Raw genomic sequence first — 19,137 nt, forward strand, 5'->3', positions numbered from 1 at the left:
CATTGACCTCCTCACACCTCCCTTCTTGTATTCTAGTTTAATTAATTATTTCAGCAAATTCTTTCCATCTTTCTCAATTTTTGTTAAAAAATTTATCTTGACAGTTTAATTTAATAATTAGCTCAGCAAATCCTTACCATCTTTCCCCATATTCTGTTATTCAAATTGCCTTAATTTATTTAACCTTATCTTACCCTAAAATACTTTAAAGCTTAAATCTTAGTTTTCAAATATACATAACTCCTGATATCATTTCTGCTAGAGTCATATAGTTTCATTCCAACATTTTCCCTAATATTCATTAATTTTTAGCCAATTCCCTAAATAAAATGTTTCCTTTATAAATTTTCTTCCAATCTTCATCCAACGTCGCATCTTCCTGGTCTCGGATCGTGTCAGTCCTTACTGTCCAATCCATCTAGTCCATCAACCTGGAAGCCTTATGTCCGAGGCCCTTAAGTCTCTTCCATGTCACTTCTTCATTTCTTCTTCTTCTTGTTTATACTTGCCCTTTTCCTTGTCTTTTGTTGGTCTCTTTCTTAATTCCTTTCCTTATTATTTATACCCCGCCCATCTGGCTTAGTTTCCCCAGCCACTCTGGGCGGCTCCCAATCAAGTGCTAAAAACAGTACAGTGTTAAATATTAAAATCTTCCCTGAACACGGCTGCCTTCAGATGTCTTTTAAAGATAGGATAGCTGCTTATTTCCTTCACATCTGAAGGGAGGGTGTTCCACAGGGTGGGCGCCACTACCGAGAAGGCCCTCTGCCTGGTTCCCTGTAACCTCACTTCTCGCAGTGAGGGAACTGCCAGAAGGCCCTCGGCGCTGGATCTCAGTGTCCGGGCTGAACGATGGAGGTGGAGACGCTCCTTCAGGTATACTGGACCGAGGCCGTTTAGGGCTTTAAAGGTCAGCACCAACACTTTGAATTGTGCTCGGAAACGTACTGGGAGCCAATGCAGATCTCTCAGGACCGGTGTTATGTGGTCCCGGCGGCCGCTCCCAGTCACCAGTCTAGCTGCCGCATTCTGGATTGATTGCAGTTTCCGGGTTACCTTCAAAGGTAGCCCCACGTAGAGCGCATTGCAGTAGTCCAAGCGGGAGATAACTAGAGCATGCACCACTCTGGCGAGACAGTCCGTGGGCAGGGAGGATCTTAGCCTGAGTACTATAACTCCCATCAGCCAGCCTGGCTAAGGCTGGCTTGGGGCAAAGTTCCGGAAGAGACGGCTCCTCACGGCGCTACAATTCCTAGAGCGGTTTAACAATCCATCCCTCTTCATGGGTCGCCCTGGGAGCTGTAGCTCTGCAAAGGGAATAGAGGCCCCTTGACAGCGTTCTGCACCCTCAGCAAACTAAAGCTCCCATAATTCTTTGGGGGAAGCCATTACTGTTTTTGACTGGTTTCCCCAGATGGGCTGCATATAAATAAAATAGTAATACAGTGGTACATCGGGTTACATACGCTTCAGGTTACATATGCTTCAGGTTACAGACTCCGCTAACCTAGAAATAGTGCTTCAGGTTAAGAACTTTGCTTCAGGGTAAGAACAGAAATTGTACTCCGGCAGCGGGAGACCCCATTAGCTAAAGTGGTGCTTCAGGTTAAGAACAGTTTCAGGTTAAGAACGGACCTCCGGAATGAATTAAGTACTTAACCCGAGGTACCATAATAATAATAATAATAATAATAATAATAATAATAATAATAATGTGATGATGGTGATGTATGGTGCAACTGTGGCCCAGGTATGTCAGTCCAGCCCCTTCTTCAACACACAGACTCCCACCCCCTATTTTACCTGCACAGGTAGCGGTCGTGAAGCTGAAGAGGACATCCCAGGTGTACGCCATGAAGATAATGAATAAATGGGACATGTTGAAGCGGGTCGAGGTGGGTATGGCAAGCTGCGCCCTCAAGGCCCTGTGGGTGGTTTGGCCTTTATAGGTCAACACCGGCTCTTTGGATGGTACCCAAAAACAGTGGGATTCTCAGGTGACTTGTCATGGACTGGTTGGACACAAAGAAATGGTGAGACAATCCAGTTGGGGAACCCCCAAGAGAAGAAGGCTCAGAGCCAGGAGAGTAGTGGTGGGACGACAATGAGCGGTCGGAGAGAGAAGAGGGAGCAGACTGGGAGGAGAAGGTGTCAGAAGCTGAAGAGAGGACAGGGCTTAGTGAGCAGGGAGAGTCTGGGGCTGAGAGCAGTCCAGAATCGGAGGCAGAAGCAGAGGCCAAGAGGCAGAGATGAGTCTGGCTGGGGAAGAGTCATGGGTGTCTCCCTCTCTTGCTGCAACAAGCTCCCCCCCCCCTTTACTCACAGAACCAGAAGAGAGATGAAAAGGGTGGAGGGGAGGTTGGCTGCATGCAGACACAGTCTCCGATTGCTTGGGGAAAACCCTGGAGAGGAGGCAATTTATGCTAGTGGCCAAAATTGTGGAAGCCTTTTGGGGAAAGTGTATTTCCAAGGTTTGATGGCTCATAACACCCGATTGGCTCTCTAGACACTCACTCTCATTGGCTACAGTCAAATGAAGCAAAGCTACTGCGTATCAACCTAAACAAGTTATGCTTCCTTTTTCTGGTTATTTGGCATAACATTTAATCGAATAGAGGGACGCGGGTGGCGCTGTGGGTTAAACCACAGAGCCTAGGACTTGCTGATCAGAAGGACGGCAGTTCGAATCCCTGCGACGGGGTGAGCTCCCGTTGCTCGGTCTCTGCTCCTGCCAACCTAGCAGTTCGAAAGCACACCAGTGCAAGTAGATAAATAGGTACCGCTCTGGCAGGAAGGTAAACGGCATTTCCGTGAGCTGCTCTGGTTCGCCAGAAGCGGCTTAGTCATGCTGGCCACATGACCCGGAAGCTGTACGCCGGCTCCCTCGGCCAGTAAAGCGAGATGAGCGCCGCAACCCCAGAGCCTGGACCTAATGGTCAGGGGTCCCTTTACCTTTACCTTTAATAGAATACAGATAATTGAACAAACTTTGTTGCGTTACATTCTTCATTAAATAATCCTTCCATTGATATATAATTGTATGCTATTACTCCAAGAAAGAAATGGTGTTATGAGCCATCAAACCTCAGCAATACACTTTCCCCCAAAAGGTTTACACAATTTCGGCCACTGTGGGGAGGCAGGGCTTTCAGTCTCGGCAACTGATCCATAGGGCAAGACCTACCGTGAATGAGCCGCTATGCTCTTTAGGCCTGAACCTCCAACCAAGTCAGTGCAGATCATGTTCTTGCCAATAAAGAGTTAACTCCGACTTGCACAGTGTGATTTATTGCTGGTTCCCTCCTTGCCTGGCCCACAGAAGTGCAGCACTTTCAAAGCAGGGATTATTTCAGTTCACATTGGGGTGTTGTTTTAGAAACCACAGAGCCTAGGACTTGCCGATCAGAAGGTCGGCGGTTTGAATCCCTGCAACGGGGTGAGCTCTCGTTGCTCAGTCCCAGCTCCTGCCAACCTAGCAGTTCAAAAACACGTCAAAGTGCAAGTAGATAAATAGGTACCACTCCGGCGGGAAGGTAAACGGCGTTTCCGTGCGCTGCTCTGGTTTTCTGGTTTGCCAGAAGCGGCTTAGTCATGCTGGCCACATGACCCGGAAGCTGTACGCCAGCTCCCTCGGCCAATAAAGCGAGATGAGCACCGCAACCCCAGAGTCGTCTGCGACTGGACCTAATGGTCAGGGGTCCCTTACCTTTACCTATGCTTAGCTACCCAAAGAAGATCTGAAATTAGATGGTATAACAAATAATTGTGAACTGAATTGAGAAAATAAATTGATTTCCATGCTACACCCATCAGGTTTCCTGCTTCCGAGAGGAGCGGGACGTGTTGGTCAACGGAGACAAGCGCTGGATTACGCAGCTGCACTTTGCTTTCCAAGACGAGAATTACCTGGTGAGTCATCATCATCGTTTATCTGTAGGCCGGCTTTCCATGGATAAAGCCACACTCAGGGCTGCTTACAACACGAAAAGACATCATAAGCAGTACATAAAAATGTTTTGAAACATGTACGAACAAAACTAAGTGCCGTATTTTTCGCTCTGTAAGACGCACCCGACCATAAAGCGCACCTAGTTTTAGAGGAGCAGAACAAGAAAAAAAAATATCTCTCCCTCTCTGCTCAGCGCCTCTCTAGCAAAGCGGGAAGAGAAATGGAAGGGACTCTGTTTCTCCTCCCGCTTCGCTGAAGGGGCGCTGCGCAGAGAGGGAAAGCTGTGCAGTGCCTCTCCAGCAAAGCGACACCAGGAGAGCAAGAGGGATCAGTGCGCACCAATCCCTCTTGCTCTCCTGGCTTCAGCAAAAGGAATGCGAAGCCTCCTGGACCTAATGGTCAGGGGTCCCTCTACCTTTACATTGATTATTGCCTTCATTTTATGGATCAATGGTCTCGTTAGACAGTACAATTCGGGTTAAATTGCTGTTTTAGGGGGTGTTTTTCATCGTCTGGAACGGATCAATCCATTTCCCATTACTTTCAATGGGAAAGTCCGCTTCAGGTTAAGAACGCTTCAGGTTAAGAACGGACTTTCAGAACCCATTAAGTACTTAACCTGAGGTACCACTGTATTGGTGAAACAAATAACCCAAAGCAATACCCCACCCCAATAGCCTCTAGGCATCCTGAGCCCCAAACTGGCAAAAGATTCTTCCATTGCAGAGAGTTGGTCTAGATGATCCCTGTGGTCCCCTCCAAGTCTATGTTTCTATGACTCACAACCAAAACAGTCCCTTGTGCAGCCTCAGCTTTTGTAGCTGGAGTCAGTCCACTTTCAGTCAGCCAGTGAGGGCTCCGCCCTCCCCAGTCAGGTGGGAAGAGGCTAGCAAATCAGGGAGCAGGTCTTGCACGACTCCCAGCCAATATGGGGCTGCTGAGTATGACATAAGAACCGAAGAAGACGCAGTGGAGATCCATTTGGCCCAGTACTCTGTCTCTGACAGTGGGCAGCCGGGACGCCGGCGGAAGATCATTGGCAGGACACGGGAGCCCGGGCTCAGTTCCGGAATCCAGTTTCTCAACAAGAAAGTCAGGACAGAAGCAACAAAAGGAAGGGGAGATGTGGACATGTGTGCCTTTTCTTCCTTGCTGGATTATGTCCAGGTCTGGAATTAAGAGCCTCCACTTCAAAAGGCAAGCCGTCCTCCGGTTCGAAACAAAGCGCTGACGTTTGCCACCCCTTCTAGTTTGCTCCAGATCCGGCAGTATTCTGCCCCCAAATGACCACCATTGACAAATTTGTTCTCTCCGGAGTTTAGCCTTTTAGGGTGTTGGTGGGCATGTGAGTTAGCAGGGAGTCTGCGCTTTGTGGTTTGGGGATGTCTGGAGCAAGTTGAGACATTTTGTTTTTTAATTCAGAGGGGAAAGGGAGGAGTGGTGATAGATGGCCCCTGTGGGGGCTACATCGCTTTTGCCGTGAGCTGTGAGGCAAAGAAGCTTTTTGCAGACCGAAGGCTCGTCAAATGTGTCATCTTGTCCTCATGATGGCCAAACTGATGCCCCATATAGGAAACCCACAAGGAATAATAATAATAATAATAATAATAATAATAATAATAATAATAATAATTTATACCCGCCCACCTGGCTGGGCTTCCCCAGCCACTCTGGGCGGCTTTCAACAAAATATTAAAATGCAGTAATGCATCAAACATTAAAAGCTTCCCTAAACAGGGCTGCCTTCAGATGTCTTCTAAAAGTTTGGTAGTTGTTCTTCTCTTTGACATCTGGTGGGAGGGTGTTCCACAGGGCGGGTGCCACTACCGAGAAGGCCCTCTGCCTGGTTCCCTGTAACTTGGCTTCTCGCAGGGAGGGAACCGCCAGAAGGAAGACCTGAGCACAACAGCCCTTTCCTCGGAAAATTGTATTCAGAGGCATATTTTGCCCACCTCGGTGGAGGCAGTACATAGTTTCAGTTTAGTAAAACTGTAGCCCTGAACTTTCAGGACACAAAGGCTAAACAGAGAACGGCGTATTCTACAAATGAAGAATGGAGCCCTTCAAATTCGCACGCCGGCCTTCGCTAAGTCGGTATAGTTAGCGTTTACCTCAGCTTCTCCATCTGCAGTATGGGGATAATAATAATAATAATACTATCTTGCCCCGTAGGGTTGTTTAAAGACAGCTGGGGAAAATAGTAGTATATAAAATAAAATAAAAATAATAACTAGGGTCGGACAGAACTTCTTTACTGACTCCAGGTGTGGGCATCAGTCTGACACAGAGTGTAAGCACCAGCCCTCTTGCCAGAGTTTTTTCGGGCTTCATAGAATTATATAGCTGGAAGGGACCCTAAGGCTCATTTAGTATAACCCTCTGCAATGCAGGAATATGCAGGGGCCCCATACTGGGGGATCGAACCTGCAACCTTGGCGTTACCAGCACCACGCTCTAACCTACTGAGCTATCCTGAGATTCAAAACCCTGGACTCAGCTACATTAACAACAACAACAACAACAAATTTTATTTATATCCCGCCCTCCACAGCCGAAGCCAGGTTCAGGGCGGCTAACAACAATAAAATAATACAACATTCTAAAATCATTTCATTATAAAATTATTCAAATCAAATTGATGGCAACCATTGGGCTAGAGTTCTGTGAAGATTGCCCATCACCATCAATTAATTGAAATACATTCTAAAATCAATTCATTCTAAAATCAATTCAAAATCAAATTGATGGCAACCATTGGGCTAGAGTTCTGTGAAGATTGCCAAAGGCCAGGAGGAACAGCTCAGTCTTGCAGGCCCTGTGGAAAGATGTCAAGTCCCACAGGGCCCTAATCTCTTGTGACAGAGCGTTCCACCAGATCGGGGCCACGGCCGAAAAAGCCCCGGCTCTGGTTGAGGCCAGCCTAACCTCCCTGGGGCCCGGGATCTCCAAGATGTTTTTGTTTGAAGACCATAAGTTCCTTTGTGGGACATACCAGGAGAGGCGGTCCCGTAGGTACGAGGGTCCTAGGCCGTATAGTAAAAAATAAAACATTATAAATGTGTTATAATACCGTGGCAGCAGATGGCGCTATAGAGCTAAAATCGGAACTCTATGAAATTTTCCATTGTGGGCTTAAAAATGTGGTTTTTTCCCCAGAGCATTTTTTAAATAACTTTGTAGATGCAGCCCTTGTCTCTGGTTGTGGCAGCCTGTGAGGGGAAATGTTGTGGGTTGAAGGACGCAAGGAGGCAGAACACTTTGAGTTTTTGGGGTTCCGAACAGCAGTTGGCGTTGCGACAAATGATACCCCAGTCTTTGCCAAACTGGTGCCCTCTGGCTGTTTTGGACTAGAATTCCCATCAGCCAGATGTTGTCAGGTTGGGAAACACTGGCCTATGAGAACACGGTTGCCTAAAAAGGAGGATTTGGTGCTGTTTCTTAACCTTTCTCAACTCCATCCATCTGTAGTATCTGGTGATGGACTACTATGTTGGGGGAGACCTCTTGACGCTGCTGAGCAAATTTGGGGACCGCATCCCGATGGAGATGGCTCGCTTCTACCTGGCCGAGATGGTGATGGCCATAGACTCAATACACAGGATAGGTTATGTACACAGGTAAGTGGAGCAGGCGGGCAGGGGTCTCGTGGGGGGAAGGGCCAAGAAAGAGCACTCTAGGCTAGGCCCGAGGAAACACTGGCCCGGGGTCTGATTGTGGCCCTCTAGCCCTCTTTATGTGGCCCTCAGGACTCTCCCTAGGCCTCACTGTAACCAGCTCAGCTTTGCACCCAGAAAGCTTTTGACTGGCTAGACTGGTGTTTGCCAAAATGGGCGATACCGTCCCCTGGGGGGTGCTGGAACGACCCAGGGGGCAGTCGTCGTCTCAGGTGCAATTGGGGGAGGGGCATTAAATAAAAATAAGTGGAAACACAAAGGAAGAAAAGGAGAGAGGAAAAAAATTGAAAACCCATTTAATCTATTGTGTAATGACACTTCTTCTTTTCCTTTGGCGATCATTCGTAGCCTATTAATATTGTCTTCCAATTCACGGTTTTAACAGTGAGTCCGTAAGTGACTGTGGAGGCCTATTCTGGATCCACACGTCCTTCCACAGTGGGGACATTGGTTTCCGAGCGGGAGTTGATCACGGTGTGGATCTACCAAGCGTGCCTTCCTCTTAGCACATTTCTCCCTTGCGTCCTGAGTTCGAGTGTCTTCAAAGTCCATGACACCTTTGGTAAAGGCTGTTCTCCAACTGGAGCGCTCACAGGCCAGTGTTTCCCAGTTGTCAGTGTTTATACTACATTTTTTAAGCTTTGCCTTTAGAGAGTCTTTAAACCTCTTTTGTTGACCACCGGCATTACGTTTTCCAGTTCTAAGATTGGAACGACACTTACCAGCTGGTGGGGTGCCATTGTAGGATGGAAGCAACACCCCCCCCTCCAGATCTGGCCGTTGTATTGGAGGCGAGGGGTTTTCTTGGGCTCCGGGGAACCCTTTTCGGCTTCAGCCTGGCCTGGGAAGTGGATCACAGCTTGCCTGCCTCTTTAGCCAATGCCAGGCGGCTGTGGTGACGACCTGGCCCCTGGGGCAGACTGGACTATGCATGGGATTGAGCTCCTTGTTAAATTATTTTTCAAGACGTCGTAGGTAGAAATATAGATACGTAAAAGAAGGCAGATTTGTCACGGCTCAAAGAAGGTAGATTTCCAAGAGGGTTAAGTAATTTTTTTGGGAACCTCTGGGCTAGAATATGCCCTCGATCTCTGCGCATGCATCTTGCTTGCTTAGATAGAGGATAGAGCAGGGGTCCCCAAACTAAGGCCCACGGGCCGGATAAGGCCCAAGGGACTCATTTATCCGGCCTGCGATGACCTCCGCTGCCCGCTCTTACCGGTGCTACGCGGCTGCCCACTTCTGGGTCGGAGAAGCACCGGAAATAGCTTGTGCGCATGTGTTATTTCCAGTGCACATCCGGGTCGGAGGAGGCCCGTGCACATGCGCACAAGCTATTTCCGGTGCTCCTTAGACCCAGAAGTACACTGGAAATAGCGTGTGCGCACGCGTATGGGCACGTGCTCCCCCGCCCTCCAGCCCGACGCGTGATCGGCGCTGGAGACACTGGTCCGAGGCGCGGTGATTTTGCTGACCCCTATGATAGAGGGTTCTAGGCTGCATCCTATTGCCCGCTCCCTGCACCCATTCACTCACCTCCCCCCCTGCCCAATCAGTCACCCTAAATCCCAGCTCTGCGTTCCAGAATGGGCAGAACTCGAACCCGGCACTGGGGCTTTCTCAGAGTTCCACACTGATTTGCCGCCAAACTCCTCAAACCCCCAAATCCCTTCTCCTTTGCCCATCACCGTGTTCGAAGAAGCAGAATATTGGAGGCAGAGTGTGTGTGGGGGGGTGTTGGGGGGAGAGATCAACCCCTCTGGAATTTCTGGGCTATAATCCCCTTGCAAAGCAAATTCTTTCGGTTTGCAGGTCTCCGCCAGGCTCTCCCCCCCTTCCTGACTCTGCAGCCTGCTCCAGAGGGGGCAGAGGAACGTCTATGGGGTCAGGAGGGGTTGTGGGGTGGGGAGAGGACCAGGCAAGAATTCCAGAGTCTTTGTGACTTGCCCGCCCCCCCCACCCCCAGCTGCTGGGTCCATGAGGCCGGCCGGCGCCTCCCTCGCACACAGAGCTCCTCCACGAGCCAAAACAGCCATAAATGTTGTCCTAGATTCATAATCACCTAATTCATCTCAGGCTGTGCAAGACAAGCTGGGCTCCCCTCCAAACCACATGAGCGGCCGAGGCTTGGGAATGCAGTGGGGCCTGCCAGTGGGGTGGGGGCAGAGCAAGGGAGGGGCGCTGGGGGGTGTTGAAGGCGGAGTGGCTTTCAAAGGAGGAATCCCCCAAGCAACGGAAACCCCCAACAAAGGCTTCTAGGGACCCAGGTAGATCTTGGGACCCCAACGCCCCACACTTTAGACAGGGTCTTTCCAGTGGTGACCTCTGGAACTCCCTCCCCAGGAAGTTCCTGTGCCTCCACTTTGTCTGTTTTGGGGAGAAATCTTGAGATGTTTTTCTTCTTTGGAATCCCAATCTTCTGTGTGTCTTTCCTCTCAACTAAATAGCCCCAAATGCTGCTGATGAAACAAAGCAGTAGGTCTTGATTTGGGCCCCAGCTCTGGACAGAAATGCCTTGTGGAGCATCAGATAGCATTGCCTCTGAGCATGTGCAGAGCGTCCTTCTTTTGCTGTTCATTAATCATGAGCAGTGCCGTATAGTTAAGGCCATAGCTGTCAACTTTTCCCTTTTCTTGCAAGGAATCCTATTCGGAAGAAGGGAATTTCCCTTTTAAAAAAGGGAAACGTTGACAGCTATGGTTAAAGCTATGGCTTTCCCAGTAGTGATGTATGGAAGTGAGAGCTGGACCATAAAGAAGGCTGGTCGCCGAAGAATTGATGCTTTTGAATTCTGGTGCTGGAGGAGACTCTTGAGAGGCCCATGGACTGCAAGAAGATCAAACCTCTCCATTCTGAAGGAAATCAGCCCTGAGTGCTCACTGGAAGGACAGATCCTGAAGCTGAGGCTCCAAGACTTTGGCCCCCTCATGAGAATAATAATAATAATAATAATAATAATAATAATAATAATAATAATAATAATAATTTATTTATACCCCGCCCATCTGGCTGAGTTTCCCCAGCCACTCTGGGCGGCTCCCAATCAGTGTTAAAAACAGTGCATCATTACATATTAAAAACTTCCCTGAACAGGGCTGCCTTAAGATGTCTTCTGAATGTCAGGTAATTATTTATCTCTTTGACATCTGATGGGAGGGCGTTCCACAGGGCGGGCGCCACTACCGAGAAGGCCCTCTGTCTGGTACCCTGTAGCCTCACTTCTCGCAATGAGGGAACCGCCAGAAGGCCCTCGGCGCTGGATCTCAGTGTCCGGGCTGAACGATGGGGGTGGAGACGCTCCTTCAGGTATACAGGACCGAGGCCGTTTAGGGCTTTAAAGGTCAGCACCAACACTTTGAATCGTGCTCGGAAACGTACTGGGAGCCAATGCAGATCTCTCAGAACCGGTGTTATGTGGTCCCAGCGGCCACTCCCAGTCACCAGTCTAGCTGCCGCATTCTGGATTAATTGCAGTTTCCGGGTCACCTTCAAAGGTAGCCCCACGTAGAGCACGTTGCAGTAGTCCAAGCGTGAGATAACTAGAGCATGCACCACTCTGGCAAGTCAGTCTGCGGGCAGGTAGGGTCTCAGCCTGCGTACCAGGTGGAGCTGGTAGACAGCTGCCCTGGACACAGAGTTAACCTGCGCCTCCATGGACAGCTGTGAGTCCAAAATGACTCCCATGCTGCACACCTGGTCCTTCAGGGGCACAGTTACCCCATTCAAGACCAGGGAATCCCCCACACCCACCCGCTCCCTGTCCCCCCAAAACAGTACTTCTGTCTTGTCAGGATTCAACCTCAATCTGTTAGCCGCCATCCATCCTCCAACCGCCTCCAGGCACTCCCTGGAAAAGACTCCCTGGAAAAGACCCTGATGTTGGGAAAGAGAGAAGGGGACGACAGAGGACGAGATGGTGGGACAGTGTTCTCGAAGCTACCAACATGAGTCTGACCAAACTGCGGGAGGCAGTGGAAGACAGGAGTGCCTGGCGTGCTCTGGTCCAGGGGGTCACAAAGAGTCGGACACGACTAAACAACTAAACAACAACAACAAACTATGAGCCTTGCCAGAGGGGCCAGCCTTTGAGTAGGGACTGGGCCCTTCTCTACTTCCCCAGAACTCCTCATTTCAGTTTCCCAGTCTCCAGACTTTCTCACTTATCTCTTTCCACTCCCCAACAGAGACATCAAACCAGATAACATCCTTCTGGACCGATGTGGACATATCCGGCTGGGGGACTTTGGCTCCTGCCTCAAGCTCCGCAAAGACGGGACGGTAAGACTTGAATTGGGGGTAGGGGCGATTAGGAACAGGGAACCAGGCACAGGGCCTTTTTGGTAGTGGCACCCACCCTGTGGAACACCCACCTGTCAGATGTCAAACAGATGAATAGCTACACAACTTTTTGAAGACATCTGAAGGCAGCCCTGTATAACGAAGTTGTTTTATGTGTTTTTATTATGTTGAAAGCTACTCAGTGTGGCTGAGGCAATCCGACCAGATGGGCGGTGTGTTGTTGTTGTTGTTGTGTTCTTCTTCTTCTTCAGCAGCCTGCCTTTAGAGGCAAACTGACATAATTAATTTGCCCTATCTGAAACAATGCGAAAACTGAAACAAGGACACCCTCCGAAATTCACACTTCTTTGAATTTTTCAGGGCAGTTCTCCAGCTAATAATAATAATAATAATAATAATAATAATAATAATAATTTAAACCCTGCCCATCTAGCTGGGTTTTCCCAGCCACTCTGGGCGGCTCCCAACAGAATATTATAAACACGATAAAACATCAAACATTAAAAACTTCCCTAAACAGGGCTGCCTTCAGATGTCTTCTAAAAGCCAGGTAGTTGTTTATTTCCTTGACATGATGGGAGGCCGTTCCATAGGGCGAGTGCCACCACCGAGAAGGCCCTCTGCCTGGTTCCCTGTAACCTCACTTCTCACACTGAGGGAACTGCCAGAAGGCCCTCGGCGCTGGACCTCAGTGTCCGGACTGAACAATGGGGGTGGAGACGCTCCTTCAGGTATACTGGACTGAGGCCATTTAGGGCTTTAAAGGTCAGCACCAACACTTTGAATTGTGCTCGGAAACATGTGCCAAAATGTACATAGCTAGGGCAAAGTGTAGGAAAACCCACACTCCAGCAAAAAACCACAAAAAAGCAGCACACCAATACGTGTTCTGTGTGCGGCAGGTCTGCTCGACAATAGCCGTTGGCACCCCAGATTACCTCTCCCCCGAGATTCTGCAAGCGGTGGAAAACGGCGCTCACTCTTACGGAACAGAGTGCGACTGGTGGTCCCTCGGCGTCTTCGCCTACGAGATGTTCTTCGGCCACACTCCTTTCTTTGCCGACTCCGTGGTGGAGACGTACGGAAAGATAATCCATTTCAAAGTAAGCGAGGGGCGGAGGTCTGCGGGTTTGTGTGGGTTCGCCTCTCCCGACGGAGAATCGGGGTCCAGATCTCTCCCTGGGCGCCCTTTCCGATTGTCAAAACTCTCCCGTCCGAAGGAGCACTTCCGGTTCCCTCCGTCGGTTCCCGACGTCCCTCCCGAAGCTCTGGCCTTGATCGAAGGGCTCATCTGCCCCCGGGAGATGCGACTGGGGCGCAACGGAGTCCGGGACTTCCAGGAGCACCCCTTCTTTGTGGGCGTGGATTGGGACTCGCTGCGGGACTGCGTGCCGTCCTTCGTGCCCGAATTTGCCAACGCCACGGACACCTGCAACTTTGACGTGGTGGATGACTGTCTCACTGACATGGTGAGCGGGGGAGGGGTACGTGACTTTTTATTTGTCCCCCTCTACTCCCAATTCCTCTCCCCCCAGTGCCAGTTCATCTGAGAAACACCGTTTGGGTAACTGTGGACTCCATGGGTGAGATAGTTTTACAGAGGTGTCCCTTCCTTGTCCTGCTCTTTGGACAATAATTCCTATTGCTTCGCTCGTTTCAAAATGTGGCGAGCCAGCCCTACTGGCTATGGGGCAGTGGGGGGTGGGTTCATGTTCATTCTCCTAGGTGGGGCCCCAGGGAACCACCTCAGAGTCCTGCCCTGAACTTGGCAGTTTACGACAGCTAAAACACAATCTTCACACACTTGGCTGAGTGTCAGACCTAATGACTCCAGCAACTCATCCCCAGTAGGCCTTAGAAAAGTTTGGATTTTTTTCTTACCCCTTGAATCAGTTGCCGAAACTAAAATTAGGGTTGCCATATGTCTGGAAAAATCCGTACGTAGGGGAACCCATGTTGGCAGTATTGTTTTTGCCGTTTTTCCTGAAAAATCGCTCAAAAACGTCATTTTTGTGTGTGATTTCCGCCAAAAAAGTTCAACAACTTCGTCCCCCCGCCACAAAGCTTTTGTGTCCAGATATTTTTGAAATATGGCAACCCTACTCAACTTTCCTATCTCACCACTGCTATCTAAATCACCTCCTCTCCAGGGCTTTCCCCAAGCAATCAGAGACTGTGCCTGCGTGAAGCCAACCTCTCCTCTGCTCTTTTCGTGCCTCTCCTGGTTCTGGGAGACAAGTGAGGAGAGGAGTTTGACGCAGGAGGGGCGGGAAACACCTGCGATACTTCGCCAGCCGGTCTCATCTCTGCCTCTTGGCTCCCTTCCTCTCCTGCTTCCTCTCCTGCCTCCGATTCTGGACTGCTCTCTGCCACAGACTCACCCCGCTCACTGAGCCCTGTTCCCTCTTCAGTTTCCAACACCTCCTCTTCCCCATCTTCTCCCTCTGACTACTCTTTATTATTATTATTATTATTGGTTTTCACATATTACGTTACAATATAGATGTACCAAAGCCGTAAACACCATTTCCTCCTCATACATTTACATTTCTATTTCCTCAATCCATCATATTCTTTTCTCCTTTCTCCCACTTCCCTCCGCCCCCACTCGATTTCCTCCGCATTATACCACTTACAATAATCTTTGCATTCTACAATCTTCTCAAATCATCTATATATTCTTAATAGCTTTCCTTACTAATTTTTCTTCCATCCAGTACATCATATTAGCACATATATTTTTCTACGGGGTGAGCATCAAAAGTGCAAGTAGATAAATAGGTACCGCTCCGGCGGGAAGGTAAACGGCGTTTCCGTGCGCTGCTCTGGTTTGTCAGAAGCAGCTTAGTCATGCTGGCCACATGACCCGGAAGCTGTACGCCAGCTCCCTCGGTCAGTAAAGCGAGATGAGCACCGCAACCCCAGAGTCGGCCACAACTGGACCTAATGGTCAGGGGTCCCTTTACCTTTACCTTTAATAGGTATCTAAAACCATTTGCACATAACAAAATACATATTTTATCAAAGTAATTGTTGAACTGAAATACAATTTTAGGTAGCAGGCTAGTAGGCGGGGCCCATGACTTATATCATAGGAGCCTACACAACACAAAACACTGTTGCTGTATGTAGGTTTTATTTTATTTGTTTTTTATCTTATATTTTGGAAATATACATCCAGTTTTTTCCCCTCTAAATTTTATGGGGGGCCCCAAGAGAGGGATGAAAATGTCAAATCTTCACAAAGGCCAGCTATCCAGACTGGTCCTACGTGGGCCAGAAAAAAAGCCAGGGAAGTCTCCAAATAGGAGATCCATCACAGAAGGAGAAAGGAAAAAGGAAGAGGGAGAGGGGATCAAGTTGATTCCAAGCCAAAGGCCAGGCGGAACAACTCTGTCTTACAGGCCCTGCGGAAAGAAATCAGATCCTGCAGGGCCCTGGTCTCATGAGACAGAGCGTTCCACCAGGCCGGGGCCAGTGTTGAAAAGGCCCTGGCTCTGGTTGAGGCTAATCTGACTTCCTTAGGGCCTGGGACCACTGGGGTGTTGCTATTTATGGACCTTAAGGTCCTCCGCGGGGGATACCTGGAGAGGCGGTCTGTAGGTACGAGGGTCCTAGGCCTTAAAGGGCTTTAAAGGTCAAAACCAGCACCTTAAATCTGACCCTGTACTCCACCGGGAGCCAGTGCAGCTGGAAAAGAACTGGGTGAATATGCCAGGTTGGGGCTGGAAAGGTAACCACTGTATGTAAACACTGCCAGTAGGGGGCGCTATGCCCAGCCTGCTGCTGCTGCTGCTCTGGTTAGAACTGATCCCCCCCCAAACACCCACCCACCCTCTGTGTGCTTGTGTCTCCCTTTTCCTAGGAAACCTTGTCGGATGTGATGGAGAGCTCTCCACTCGGGGTGCACCTGCCCTTCGTGGGGTATTCGTACACCTACACGGCAGCAGCAAAGTAAGATGCCTTTGGGGGTGCCGGGGGCGCTTGGGTTGGGAACCCCAAGGCTGGTGTCAGAAGCCAGCCCTGGAATTGAGGTAGCCGGACTCCAGGAAAAGAGAGGGGTCCTGTTACCTGTGCAGAAGGTAGTAGGTGTACACATAGGCTGAATCTAGACCTATATAGAAAAAAAATGCTTTAAAAAAACCCCACCGTTTTAAAATATATATTGAATTTTGCATTAGCTCACCATCGCCATCTGGTGTCATGTTTGTGTAATGCGCTTAAAACACACTTAAGACGTTACATTTGCACCTGCGTAGCTAAGTCCCTGAGGGACACAGGTGGCGCTGTGGGTTAAACCGCAGAGCCTAGGACTTGCCGATCAGAAGGTCGGCGGTTCGAATCCCCGCCACGGGGTGAGCTCCTGTTGCTCGGTCCCTGCTCCTGCCAACCTAGCAGTTCAAAAGCACATCAAAGTACAAGTAGATGAATAGGTACCGCTCTGGCGGGAAGGTAAATGGCGTTTCCGTGCGCTGCTCTGGTTCGCCAGAAGCAGCTTAGTCATGCTGGCCACATGACCCGGAAGCTGTACGCCAGCTCCCTCGGCCAGTAAAGCGAGATGAGTGCCACAACCCCAGAGTCGGTCACGACTGGACCTAATGGTCAGGGGTCCCTTTACCTTTACCTAGCTGAGTCCCTGGTCCCAAGTTGACCCCTGGGCAAAACGGTCTTGTGGCAACGCAGAGACCCTGCCAGGATCGGGTCTGTGAGGTTCTCCCTTTCTCTCAGACAGAATGAGGCGGAGGAAAGAGGCCGTGGGGACGTCAGCATGGAGGTCGACGGCAGCCAGAGGACTTTGCCCCCAGAGCAGTCCCCCAAGCAAACCCCGGAGGAGCTGGTAGGTTGAGGGACCAAGTGGAGCCAAGATGGGGCGGTGGAGAGCCTGACCTGGTACCCCAGAGGCACCTCAGTGTCCAAGGTTTCACAGACACCTCTGTCTTGCTCCCTACCAGGCATGCAAACTCCCAGATGGGCAGAAGCTTGACGTGGCCACTTTCCTAGAGTTGCAGTCGGCGCTCGAGGAGGAGCTGAGGAGCCGGGAGATGCTGTGTCAAGAGCTCAGCATGGTCAAGGTAGCCAACCAGACCTTTGCCAGGTGAGGGTTATGGGCGTTGGGATATTGATGCTCCGTTCCACCTTAAGAATGGGCATGTGGAGTTGTTGTACGTCACATGTCTGTTTACTTCCAGCACAGCCTGCTGGGAACTTCCATTGTGTATAGCTTTTGCTTTTGCTTCCTGCTCTTGGACATGAAAGAGAGCAGACATGTTTTCTTTGTCCTGAACTACGCCGAATAAACTGCTTGAAAATATGCTTTAAGGGACGCGGGTGGCGCTGTGGGTTAAACCACAGAGCCTAGGGTTTGCCGATCAGAAGGTTGGCGGTTCGAATCCCCGCAATGACGGGGTGAGCTCCCGTTGCTCAGTCCCTGCTCCTGCCAACCTAGCAGTTCGAAAGCACACCAGTGCAAGTAGATAAATAGGTACCGCTCTGGCGGGAAGGTAAACGGCGTTTCTGTGCGCTGCTCTGGTTCGCCAGAAGCGGCTTAGTCATGCTGGCCACATGACCCGGAAGCTGTACGCCGGCTCCCTCGGCCAATAAAGCGAGATGAGTGCCGCAACCCCAGAGTCGGTCACGACTGGACCTGATGGTCAGGGGTCCCTTTACCTTTAAATATGCCTCTGTCCGCCACTTCTGTTGTGTGTTATTCACTCTGCTGATTGAGGTGTGCTCAAGCTACTGAAGGCTTCTGAAGCTGTGTGTCGCTGTTTTGATGCTGTTCCACGGACCGGAGTTCACCCGGCTGCCAGCCGGTGGGCTGGAGCCAGCTGGGGGCCTGCGAATTGTCCCCGTTCCCTTGGACACATCCCAACAATGGGCTGCAGGGCTGCGAAGGGCATATTTCTTCCAGGCCAAGTGCCCTCTCTCCAATGCCCACCTCCGACTGTGACCCAAACGCGACAAGCCGCAAGGGTGACTTGAGAAGTCACACCTTCAGAAGGAACCAAAAGACCATTGTTGTGCCACAAAGTAGAGAGGAGGAACGTTGTCAAAGAAGAAAAAGGACTGGGTAGCAAATTGTCTCAGGGTGTTTCAAACAACAACAACAACAAAATTTATTATTTATACCCTGCCCATCTGGTTAGGTTTCCCCAGCCATTTGGGTAGCTCCCAACAGAATATTATTATTAATAATAAAAGCGATAAAACATTAAAAACTTCCCTGAACAGGGCTGCCTTCAGATGTATTCTAAAAGTCAGATAGTTGTTTATTTCCTTGACATCTGGTGGGAGGGTGTTCCACAGGGCGGGCGCCACCACCGAGAAGGCCCTCTGCCTGGTTCCCTGTAACCTCACTTCTTGCTAGGTTCCCCAAGCTACTCTGGGCGGCTCCCAACAGATTATTATTATTATTAATAATAAAAGCTATAAAAGATTAAACATTAAAAACTTCCCTGTACAGTACATGCCTGCAGATGTATTATAAAAGTTTATTTCCTTGACATCTGGTGGGAGGGCGTTCCACAGGGCGGGTGCCACTACCGAGAAGGCCCTCTGCCTGGTTCCCTGTCACTTGGCTTCTTGCAGGGAGGGAACTGCCAGAAGGTCCTTGGCGCTGGACCTCAGTGTCCGGGCTGAACGATGGGGGTGGGAAGGCAGGAATTTGGAGGAGAATCTCCTATGATCAACGAAGAATGAATGGAGTTCGAGGAAGCTGGACTTTCCACGTTAGATGGGAGACAGGGTGAATGGGCCCAATCCCCTCAGGCACTTGAAGGCTGAAAGTCACTGAAATAATTAGCTACAAGGGCATGAAAAACAAACCTAGTTTAGTTGTTATTAACCGTTTTTCAGTGGGATTTCTTTCTTTTTAATTGTACTGTTTTACTGCTTTGCGCTTGCCGCTCCTGGGCTCTGTTGGCAGGAAGAACGGCTTGGAGCTTTAATAAAGTTAAATAACACGAGTCGCTTCAGGGTAAGAACAGCAGCTAAACTTAGATCTGAAAACAGTGTGGAGAAGATCAGGTACGGAATAACTAGAATATGCAGCATTCATTGGGAAACTGGGGAAAGCAAGGAGAGGGGGGATCCTAAAGTTACTGGATTATTTGATAGGAATTTCGAACGTGTTGTAAATTCTGTGGAAAATATATATACAGTGGTACCTCTGGTTGCGAACGGGATCCGTTCTGGAGGCCCGTTCGCGACATGAAA

At 49.7% G+C, this 19,137-nt stretch overlaps 1 protein-coding gene across 10 annotated transcripts in view; it reads left to right on the forward strand.

The window, feature by feature from the left end:
- Positions 1-19,137, forward strand: part of DMPK (DM1 protein kinase) — a 53,973-nt gene that overhangs the window by 25,808 nt on the left and 9,028 nt on the right. For 6 of the 10 annotated variants that reach the window (XM_083515857.1, XM_083515858.1, XM_083515854.1 and 3 more), the window contains exons 3-11: positions 1,812-1,895; positions 3,814-3,909; positions 7,418-7,566; positions 11,808-11,901; positions 12,825-13,025; positions 13,143-13,406; positions 15,788-15,876; positions 16,651-16,759; positions 16,875-17,017. In XM_083515857.1, the coding sequence (XP_083371983.1) occupies positions 1,812-1,895; positions 3,814-3,909; positions 7,418-7,566; positions 11,808-11,901; positions 12,825-13,025; positions 13,143-13,406; positions 15,788-15,876; positions 16,651-16,759; positions 16,875-17,017 (1,229 nt within the window). The remainder of the gene's footprint in view (positions 1-1,811; positions 1,896-3,813; positions 3,910-7,417; positions 7,567-11,807; positions 11,902-12,824; positions 13,026-13,142; positions 13,407-15,787; positions 15,877-16,650; positions 16,760-16,874; positions 17,018-19,137) is intronic. The other 4 variants (XM_083515859.1, XM_083515856.1, XM_083515862.1 and 1 more) reach the window with 1 other exon arrangement.

This window comes from Podarcis liolepis (genome assembly GCF_965112155.1).
Source record: "Podarcis liolepis genome assembly, chromosome: 7".
Classification (NCBI taxonomy): Eukaryota; Metazoa; Chordata; class Lepidosauria; order Squamata; family Lacertidae; genus Podarcis; species Podarcis liolepis.